Raw genomic sequence first — 11693 nt, 5'->3', positions numbered from 1 at the left:
AAGGTGCTCTTACTTATGCAAATAAGCATAGCTATTGAATCCCTTCTGCAATCACAGAAAGAGATAATAGGTTGTAATACTATGAAATATCTGTTGTTTCAAAGTTTCATCCTGGATGAAAAATCAAAAACACAAACAACCAAATTAAGGTTTTTCAACTAAACTACCTTTTAGTTTAGATCTGATTGCGGGTCAATCTGGAACAAGATTTAGGGAGTTTACTTAACAGGCTGGGCATATGCTTGTAATGCTGACACATACTATAAAGCTATAGAATTTCAGCACAGAATTTCAGTAGTGTGATGTAAAAAACTATCCTGAACATTGGCAGAAAATACAATGTTTTCCTTATATTTAAGACTTTCAATGTCAGTATGATAGTGACAATAATAATGCAACAAATACTTTATTTAATATCTTTCAGGATGTGAGCAGTGCATCTGAAGAGACTGTACTTGCAAACAAAAGAACTGATGAACATTTTTCATTAAAAAAAAATTGCTTCCTTTTTTTTTTCCTGTCAGATGTATTACTCTACTTTGATTATATTTATTTAAGTCCACCGAGTTGAACAGCAGTATCGTAAACTTTTACCATATGACTTGCACCAAAATTGACCAGTTTGTCATTGAACTATCTCATTTTATTTTGACAGAACCAGACCTGTAAAGATGTTTATGTGGTGGTCCGCTGCTTTATTTCTTGGATGCCTTTTGTTGGGAACAGACGGGTGGCCAGCCAAGGAAGGATACGACTTCAAGCCCTATCAGCCTCTAGTAAGATTACGCCACAAGGTATTGACTATTCTCTGTTTCTTTTGGCTCTTCTTGCATGATCAAGGGATAAGTTACTAGCCTCCTATTGCTTGTATTTATTGGAGTAATGATTAGAAATTAAAAATGATCCACTATCATTCATTCCTATCTCATTGTATAGGGAGAAGGTGCTTATAACAGAAGCCATTGAGAATTCTGCTTATATATAATTAAAATATCAGGCAATTAATCTATTATTGTTACTGTGGATGCTAAATATCAGAAATTTCAAGCAAATGAGAAATCAAAATTGTTTGTCCCCTAAGGAATGTTGTTTAACTAGGACACCTTTCCTCAGATATATATGGTCCCTGGCATTAATACTGGGTTATATGTGGAAGTAACAGTACATTGCTGTTCCCTAATAATATTTGTAATATGATAACTCTCACATTGAAACAGGCTGTAAAAAGCACGACAATGTTAACACTGGTGGGTTTACGCACACACACATGAATGTGTGTATACAAACATATATATGTACATGCATTGAAGGCAGAGAGATTTTCCACTTATTCTTCATTCCTTATACTTAAGGAGAAAATATTCCTTAATCCATTGCTTTAATTTTTAATTTTGAAAATGCATTTGTGCCTGAGCTGATTTAAGAAAAAAACAATGGTATTTGTGGTTTACCAACTACTGTTGGATTCTCTTTTATATGGGTCATAGAAACAATGGAATTAAGAATCCATCCCTCACTGGAAGAAAGAAAAAATAATTCCAGTATTTTCCTCATCAAAAGACTTTTGAAATTCAGAGCTTAATTGGGATCTTGTAAGGCCCCAGAACATCATGTCCATTCTGAGAGTCTCACTTCCTCCTCTTCTTCCCTTTGTGCAAATTAATTTCCCTTTCTTCCCCTGTCCCTCTTTCATTTTCTTGGCCATTCATTCATCTACATCTCTACAATGTTGATTTCATATGATGGAATTTGGCCTACGTTTTTTTTTTCTTCATTTTCAGAGGTATGTATTTTGGTGGTTTGCTAACTTTATGGTGGGATGTAACCCAGAGCTGCATGGTCCCTCACATCCTGGTTTCCAAAGGAAAGACGGCCTATTAACATGCCCGTCAGCAGGAAATTCCAGCATATTTTGCCAAATAAGTGACCTGATTCTTCAGAGAACTGAAAAAAAATCCCTAAAGCTCCATTACCTCGCATTATAGATATTGCCTACAGGAGTTTTCTTATTCCTGTGTGTATCTGAGTTGCATTCAAAAAAAAAAGCTATAAATATACACTTCTCCTGTAACAGAATATTCAAATATATCATTATCTTCCTTTGCTGATGGCAGTGTCTCTGTTCTGGTTTTCACAATCTGCCTGGCTTAGATTATTTGCAATCGAATAAACATATATTACTTGGTGTAACGCTTGACAAGGATATGGTCATATTATGCTACTTTGGATAGATTAGATCATACAGCTGATTTAAATTCTGACTCCATAATTGCATGGAATTCATATCCCTCAGTGGTGGAAATAACTAGTAAAACTGGTCTCAATGCTAGAAATTTTCAGTGCTGAAGCATGTGAGTCTACAGGTGATTTTTCCTTAGAAGATGATTGTGCTGCCTTAAACTAAGAAACCAGTGTTTAAAAGAAGTAATGGAAACTACTATCTTTTGTCTCCAATATTACTTTTTTGTTGTTGGAATAATGCAGAAAATCATAGTAAACATGTTTTAGGTATTTAAATAACTAAAATTTCTGATCTTACACCACAATATTTCATTGGATAGAAATGCCAGAGCAGTCTGATAATATGAGAAATTGCTATATTTTGACACTAGCCAAAAGTTCGATCTAATGCCATAGGTATTGCCCATTTCCCATCTTTGCTCTCTATATCCTGTAAATATGCAGCAATTTCTCACTATATAAAAATGTAGTTCTATGTGCTTAACTTAATCGGTAGGAATTGCAAGGTTTTTATTGAGTAGACTTGCTAATTCATTTTATAGTCTATTAATAAAAGTTTCCACTTTGAAAGGTTTTCACAAGAAGACGATTTTTATGTGAAGGTCTAATTTTATTAGTCATTACTTGGAACTAGTTTTAATATCCAGCACAGCTGAATTCCAAGTATTTGGTCTATTTTTTTCTGGAAAGTTTCTAACAGAAAACCTGAAATAATTTATAACATACAGGGCTAAGCAATTAGCTTCCAAACCCGTATGGCTCAAACCATATAGTTCTAAGCCTTTTGCCCATGAAGATGAAATGTTTGATTGCATGTCTTATATATGAAATCAGAAAATAAGGAAGAACTGAGATTTTGTGACCGTCTCACTTTTGTTTTACTTATATTTTCATTCTGCATACATGAATGCAAAAGACCAGGCCCTGTTCTGCTCCTAAATACAGTGGCCCAAAATACAAGGTTCCATGTGTTATCTTTAAATAGTGTTAGTGTTAAGCTTTATTTATGCAATATCCTTAATTGCCTGGTCTTATTTAAGTAGCATATCTTTAATAGTTTTTTAATAAATTTACCATCACAACTATGCCCTGGGGGAAAAAAAAGGTGGATATTTGAGGTCCAAAGAGCCCCAGCTGTATTCACATGCTTGTTCCAGTACAGACCTTCTGCTCTCTTGGTTCTTGGGAGTCAGACTGGGCTCAAGAGCAGTAGAACTGGCCTCACCTTTAGTAGATTGTAGCCATTAGCCATTTTTTTTTCCTAAATGGGTAGAAATTGGTCTAATTCTGCCTTATCTCATATCTCCCACCACTGCCTTGACCAGGCATGGCTGTTGGAGAGGACTCCTGAGAACTTTCTTTCTAGTCACTTCCCACCATCAAACTGCATGGATTACGTTTTTGAGGTTATGCTAAAAAAAAAAAAAACAGTGTATGTCTGAATAGTATGTGAATTTCTTGTTATGTCAATTAATCTTTTGAGCTACATCAGCCAAATCAATGGAAAAAGATTGTAAGAGACCTTTCGTTTGGGAATCTTTCTGCATTGCCATTGAGATATTGTAGATAATTTTTTAATACTTACGTTCCCACTTGAAATCACTAGAAAGTGTTTTTGGCAACCTAATGAACTTATGATTTGCCTGGCTCTGACAACTAAAGCAATGTCTGTGCAGTGTTCTCAGTGAACAAATGCGTGCTGGGAGATTTGCAGGCACAAATAGGAGGACGTCAGTCTGCAAACCATGACGATCAGTTGCTGATTCTTAACCAGAAGCCAAGAAATGCAGAATAGGGTTTGTACATCCCCAGGTGTGTTCCAGAGCAGGCTAATTCTGCCTGCACATCCTCCTCAGCAAGCCAGGGGAAGTCAAACAAGTAATGGGGGAAAGGAGGAGGATCCATAAAACTAACTGCAGTAGCTCAGTGGGTATCATATCATTATGGGTAAGGAATAATTTTTTAAATCTCAAAAGGCAATCAGCGAAGACTGGTAATTTAACCATCGTCATCATGTGGATGCCCCTTACTTAGGCTTGATTCTCATCTTCTGCAGTTAATACTCTTACACTGAAATCAGAGCAACTACCAGCTGGGGAGGATGGGCAAAGGTAGGAGGAGATCAGGGGAATGAGGATAAAGGAGAGGGGCAAGAATCCAGGAGTTTGGATTGAGATGATGCCTGGGGTTATGGCAAGGGGTGGGCAGCTCCAGTAGGGAAAGGGCATTTTCCCGCTTGGAAAGGTGGGGTGCAGCGAGGATGTGGCAGAGGGGACGCGCTCGGCCTTTTCTAATGGCTTTCATGGACAACTTTTCCCATCCGTTTTTATCAAACTAATTCAAACTGCTTCCAGCCCGGTTGTTGTTTAGTCTTGTTCTAAAGAAGTGTTGGTAGGATCAGATTCAGGTGAAGAGATTCTTTTTTCTTTACATTATTTCTACAGATAAGAATATTATTGTGCTGGGTTCTGTAGGAAAATCTACCTCTCTTTTTCCCTTTTCCCTTATAGCGTCTGGTTGCTGTTATTTAGGAAGTTCAGCTCTGATACTCATTAATTTACGCCCAAGTAAGATCAGATCTTGGCACAAGTAAGAGGTGTTTACACAATAATAACTCTTCCTGAGTTGACAGAGATGAATGAGATGAAATAACAGAAAATATATAATATTATACTGACTTACTAAAGAAAAAATAGAATGTATAAGCGCAAAGCTTAAAATACATGCTTTACATTTAGCCTTTTGCCTGAACATTATGAATGGTCTGCATGACTAATAGCATGTTCTACGTTATAGTGAAACATCTGTACAATTTAGATGAGCTACGTGTTCAAGGATTTGGTTTCCAGTTAGAGTTTTACAGTCAAAAAAGAAACATGCAGAAGGTAGTACTGGGGTTTCAAAAATATTCTGGGTTATTTATTAATTTATTTATTTTGCACGACCTGGTCTCCAAGGTCTCCTGGTCTCTCTCTTCTGAGGTTTAAAGTTCACAATATTTATCTGAAAATTCTGTTTCCCTGCACGCTCTGACGAGTCATAGAGTTTGATCCTCTTAAATTCTCTGTCCTAAAGACACAAAGAGAGGAAAAAAATGCGTTCCAGTAAGATGCAGCAGTGAATTCTGCATACTAAGAACAGAGATTTCCTGAAGCATATCAATGGTGCTCTCAGTTCTAAAGTCATATGCGAATTCTCTTTATTTCAAGGGTTCCTGAAGCTTGTATCCTGTGCAGATTCCAAGATTTCATTTAACTAAGATTTTTTATTTTTTGGCTAAATTTTGTCAAGAACTCATATAAAACTTCTTTTGTTTTTTTACTTTGCTTTTTCAGGGATAGGAAGAATATCTTGCAGTGTAATCTGCTATCTCTTTATCAGCAATAGTATATAAAGGTGTGCCTTTTTTAAGTCCTTTGCAATCAGAATTGATATCAGCTTATATAATTGTAATAAAAATATTGTTTATGCTATTTCTTCACCACATATTCAACTTATTTTTCGAAGGAGTCTTAGGAAAGACACTGGCACAATCTTTCAGTAAAATTTATTCTACATTCCTTCCTTTAATTCCAAGCATCCTGTGTGAGGGGGAAAAAAAAAAGTCAAAATCTGGAATTAAAGGAAGTGTAAATTTTCTGTATTGTATTTTCTGTATTATATTTTCTATTCATTGGCAACACCTAGCTGTAACCTTTCACTCAGGAAGCCTGTTGGGCTACGAGAGAAGAGATCCATCTCTACCCCTGCACTGAACTTCTTGTTGTGCTATCCTGACACTGGCAATCACTGCTGTGTCAAAGATTAATCTCATCCTCTTATTTTAAGGGATGATGAGATCCAAAAATATGAACTAGCTTTTAATTAGCAGTGGCTTTTTGATTTCATGTATCATGTACCTGTTGCATGTGTTGGCAACAAAGACTGAAGTATAAATTAGTGTTGCATGGAATTAATCTGGTTATTTTTTACCTTATGCAACTGGGCCTTCCTGCATTGCTTTCTAGGAATTATATTGCCAATTTGCTTCTGAATAGATGGGATAAATGTCTATCAGGAAGGGCCTTCCTGATACATCTGGGGTTGATGCAAACACAATCTGTATCATGCTGATATCAACTATGATATCAGATTCTTGATCTGATGAGATAATACATGGAAAATGTATTTTTTTCATGTTATATTACAATGATTTGTGTCATAATCACAAATTACAATCTCAGTGGCAAAACAAAGCCGGAAGAGATTTGGTTTATACATAAGCTGGGGTGCTTTGCTACTTGCTCCCATTTGCACAAATTGGATTTCCAAGATTATGAAAGGTGCCGGACAGTTGAAGGGGTTATTGCTACAAAAATTTATGTGTTCCTGCCTTCTTCCTTACTTCTTCCTTACTTTGTTGTCTCTTCAGCTGCACAAGGTTATTTGGATATAATTTAAGCTCTCCTGTTTTTTTTTTTCCCTATCAGACAAACTCTTTAATCCATTTTTTTGCATTGCTTCTCTTTTCCCACTATTTTTTTTCCCCAGGGATTTAATACCTACTTGCCTTATCTGGTAGGTGATGATATATTTGGCCTTTGGATGCATGAGGAGGCAGAGAAATATATGTCCTTATCCTTTAATTTTTTGATATGAAACTATGCGGAATATGGAAACTTCACCAGTATAGGGGTGAGGTATAAATATATGGACTAAATGAACTGGAGTAAGTTATGTGCATGCTAGACTTGTGTGATGTCTTTGCATAAGCAATTTTTATTAGCTTCATTCATTAAAGTGAAAGTTGTGTCCTGCAGCATACACAGTGCTTATAATGTGAAAAATAATATGCCAAATCAATATACAAATATTACAGAATGATGAACTTGGGTTATAGTGCAAGTGCAATCAGCTTTATTGGTATGTAGACAAACTGGCATGTACATCAGTTTCATCATTTTAAATAATAATCTAATGTGCTTTACTTCTCACTTTTCTGATTATAATCAGCTAATTCTGCTTGGAAATGAATTTTGAATTATATACTGAAAACATTCATTTTTTAACACCAATAGATGCTGCAGCTATACAGATTATATTCTCAACTGAGTAAGTGCAGCATTGGCATAAAAGTGTTTTGTTTGAAAAGTATAAGTTACATAGACTGATTATAAAATAGAATTGGATTCCTTTTGAACTGGCTTCAGTTAGACTGATTAAATATTTGATTTTAAATCTGTCTCTTTTGGGTATCTGTATTTTAAAACTGTCAGTTCTATATTCTATGTGTCAGGAAAAAATAACTATAGAATTTTTTCTTTTTTAAAACTCCTGAGGCATCTTCCTAGTGTTAATTTGCTTCTTCATTGGTTAATTTGTCCTAAGATTTTTTCCAAAAGAAAGTGCACGCAATTTCTTAAAAGTTTATTTTCGTTTATAGATGTTTGAGCTTCTTTAATTTATTTTTTTAAAAAGAAAGTCTCCGGTCACTAAATTCTTTAACTTTATTTCATATGAAAATTGGAAAATAGGTTTTTGTTTTGAAAACATTTTTCTTGAGCTTTTAGCAAATGTAAATAACATCCAGTTAATTTGTGTAGCTTCATGAATTTTTCCGTGATATTTCTTTTGACTTTGATTCACTTCAGAACAATTTTAGCTATCTATTTGCCTTAAGCCTTGCGACTTTTTTAGCAAAAAGTTAAAAAAGTGTTTTTGGGATTTTACATCTTAATATAGAAACACTTTTTACAACTGAGCTAATGAAACCATCAGTCCAATCAAAGCTGTAGAAACTCATTGCAATACCTTTTTGGTGGCCTTTGAAAATCCTTTATTGCTCTTCAGATGATTTAACCTGATCCGAATACTAAGTTTACTCAACAGTGCTTCTAAGACCACAGTTCATAATGAAAATAAAGGAATATTGGTTTCAGGTGTCTAGAATAGACACTAGAAATAATAAATCCAGTCCCATCTTAATTTACTCAGCCTTCTTTCATAGGTGGCAGAAATCATTACGGTCAAATATTGGGCTGGAATCTGGCTATCTTAGTCCGTAAGTAATAGTAAGATAGAGCCCTCCACAGGACAAGACATTAATTTCTCCATGTAGTGGTATTGATTTAGAAGTTCTGAGTCAATGCAGGGAACAAAAATTGAATTGAAGAGCTAAAGAATAATTTATGGGAAATGAGGAGCTTAAATAAGATCTCATACTATACAAACTAAGAGAACACAGTGGTTTTATTCTTATAAGAGATATCAGAGAGCTTCTGACATAAAACAGTGACATATTCTTTCAAAAATTCTACTTTCAAGATTTTTCTTTCCACATCAAGTTTATCTAGTTTCAGCTTCTAGAGGCTTTCAGCTTTATGCCTTTTTCTCCCAGTAGCATCTAGTATTCCAAAATATTATGTGCAAATATCTTATAAAGCATGATGAATTCTCTTGTACTGTAACATGTCTGCATGACAAGAATGGTCTACCCAGTTCTCGAAGTTTTCCTTTATTTTTGCAAAAAAAAAAAAAAAAAAAATCCCATTTACATGCAGGCACACAGTAATATTTTATATGTGTACCATGTATTATTATTTGTCATGCTACCATTCTATGCCTGCTAAAAATATTGTCCACAAACTTGTGTTTTTCAACAATTCCTTTCATATAATAGTCATGCAATAATACATTCCCATAGGCAACCATTCTCCACTACTATGTTTTCAATTAGTTTATCATAGTAAATTTGAAGTCATGTTTTGTGAAATATTACTCATATTTTATAAACTCATATTTTATAATGTCAGTTATCCTGATTTCATGTTACAAAGACGTCAGGTTAAGCAACCTGTGGCTTTTGTTATCATGTCACAGCAATCATATATATGATATCATGATATATATAATTTATCATATACATTGAATTGATTGTGTGTAATGCCTTCACAACATGGAGCAATAAAAACTAAAGCGTAAAAAATAAAGAACTCCCAACTTTTTGTAACAACAAAAAATGTTTCTATTTGATCTTGCTGAAAGTAATCAAGGAAATAAGCAAGAAATTATTGTTGCACTGGAAATGCTTTCTCAGTTCTTTGGCAATTCTAAGTTTTCATTTAATGTAGCTTGTTAAATATTAGTACAGACGGTTTACACTTGCAAATACAACAGCAATAAATATGTCTTTAATCAATATATGACATTAATCACATCTGTTTTAATGATCTCCCTCATTGTTAATTACATTATTTTTTTATCCACTGCTATTCCACTACTCTTTATATTTTAAAAGAATTTAATTTGAAATAAAAATTCCTTCTATTTCCCCTGTCCACTGAAAACACACCAAAATTATCAGTCATTTGATTCCTGTTTAACCTAATATCCTGGATTCGCAGTCTGGAATAACAATTTATAATTCAAACTGCTATTTATAAAGAAAAGTAAAATCCACCACTCTTCAAGTCACTGGTACAGTCTTTTGCTCTCTGACTGGAAATGCTCTTAATTTCTATTGCTCTTGTTCAAACATTATTTTGCTAGAATTAAGTTAACTTTTTAAGTTGTCGGCACTTTTCACATGACCTGGCACCATTTCCCATGGTTGACTTCATCAATATTCTTTTGATATTACGTCATTTGATGTGAATTTTCATATGTGAAAATTCTACCAGTGGAATATTCTACCATCAAATGTAAAGGATAGGACTTTATGGAAGTATGATAGAGAACTGATAGCAGCAGCTATTAATAAGGTATCAAAATGAAGCATAATGAAGATATTAAGAAGCACAGGATTTTTGAATCACTACTGGGATATTTTTGCAGTACAGATTATTCATAGTAAAAAAAACCCACAAGGGAATGTTATTTTAGTTGCCTCTGCTAGTGTAAGAGTTATAAGTAATGAGTTTAAGTAGGGGCAGGGAAGGAAAAGTAGAAGACATCTGACGTCCTAATTGATAAGTGTGATAATTTTTATGTTACTTGTTTCATAGTGGGGAGAATCCTATTGCTGATATGTCTGTAGTCTGTACAGCTCTACTTGATAGTTCATTTTGGAGAGTTATTTCATATGCAACAATCACACACCAAACTAATCTTGAATTTTCCAAGATTCAATAGAAAAATCATAATTTTATATTCTTATTTCCTAAATTTCACACATCAGGTAATGCAATGAATCTTGTAGAATCCCTAGTTAGGAGGAGCATATTCCTCAAATATATGTTTTATGTTTTACAAAGGGGCAGATGCAACTGATTAATATTCATATCACGAACCTCTCTTTCCGTTTCAACTCTATGAGCCCTGGTAGAAACAGCACATTATTCCTAGAAAATTCTCAGCATAGGGTTTTAATCAATACTAGTAGATATACTGCAATTTTACCCACGATTATGTCCTAAAGCAGACTAAATATTACTTGCATTCCTGGTTTGTAAGGAGGTAATTGATATTGACACTGACATGTCTATGCTCTCTAATAATCATTCTTCCTGCAGATTTCCTTTTATCTTGATAAAATTTTGCAAAGAGGAAAGATAAGATCTGAATGAGCTTCAGACAGGCTGAATAATAAACTGCAATGCACATTATGTTGCTTTGAGAAAATTACACTTTAGAAAATTACACTTAAAAACCATCTCTGAAATTTTAAAAACAGAATAGGGTTTTAGGCAAATTACTGCCATTAATGTCAATAGGAACTGTGCAACTAAAATCCATCTGCACTGTTTTTTGGGGGAAAAATAACACTGTGTTGTCAGGAAATATAATACTTCTCAGTAATTGTGGGAGTACTGAAGTCTTAAAAACTCGCGCATGTGGGAAGGTAATTGAACACCTATTAAGGCCTGTCCCTTGGAATTTCAAGTGATAATTCAGCATGGTGAAATATTCCTGCATAGAGATCTGTTTCCCTTTTCTTTGTCCGCTCAAATCTGGAGTGTCCTCAGATAATTCTAAAATAAAAATATACACTGAATATTATATATTCTCTATGTTGCTTACACAGAGAGATAGAGATTCATTTATGGCATCTCACCAGGCCTTCCTATATAATCTCACTTCTTTCTTGGTAGTTTAAAAGAAAGAAAATCAGCTGCTGCCCATATGGGGAAATGTAGTTCTACATTGAATGTTTGAGCATTTAAAAATTAATGCAAACTGTGCAGTACTCTCATACACTCGTGTAATCACCTTTTATGAAATGTTAATTTCATTAATGTTCATGCTCCTACCTATTTAAATATCATTGTAACTTGGATTTGATGACACAACATCCTCTCTTCAGTATACAAACTTGTATTTTGGTGGTAGTAGCAGTAGTCTATGTATGTTTCAATGTATGCCTTATCTACTATTTAAGCCACATGTTAAGTACTTTAAGGATTCAAGCATTTAGGAGTCAACATGTTTTTTTCCCCCTCTCATTTTAAATAACCAGATTTAATAAAAATCTGGAA

General features: G+C 34.3%; 1 protein-coding gene across 2 annotated transcripts in view; it reads left to right on the top strand.

Moving 5' to 3' along the window:
* The first annotated feature begins 658 nt into the window (after positions 1 to 658).
* Positions 659 to 11693, top strand: part of FSTL5 (follistatin like 5) — a 219024-nt gene continuing 207989 nt past the window's right edge. For both annotated transcript variants that reach the window (XM_088528108.1, XM_088528107.1), the window contains exon 1: positions 659 to 794. In XM_088528108.1, coding sequence (XP_088384234.1) covers positions 672 to 794 — 123 coding nt within the window. In that variant the 5' untranslated portion in view covers positions 659 to 671. The remainder of the gene's footprint in view (positions 795 to 11693) is intronic.

The sequence above is a fragment of the Tinamus guttatus genome, unplaced genomic scaffold (assembly GCF_059628265.1).
Source record: "Tinamus guttatus ecotype Peru unplaced genomic scaffold, ASM5962826v1 Tinamus_guttatus_pri_ptg000301l, whole genome shotgun sequence".
NCBI classification, from domain to species: domain Eukaryota; kingdom Metazoa; phylum Chordata; class Aves; order Tinamiformes; family Tinamidae; genus Tinamus; species Tinamus guttatus.
The sequence above is the reverse complement of the archived record's forward strand: the minus strand, read 5'-3'. Positions and strand labels throughout refer to the sequence as shown.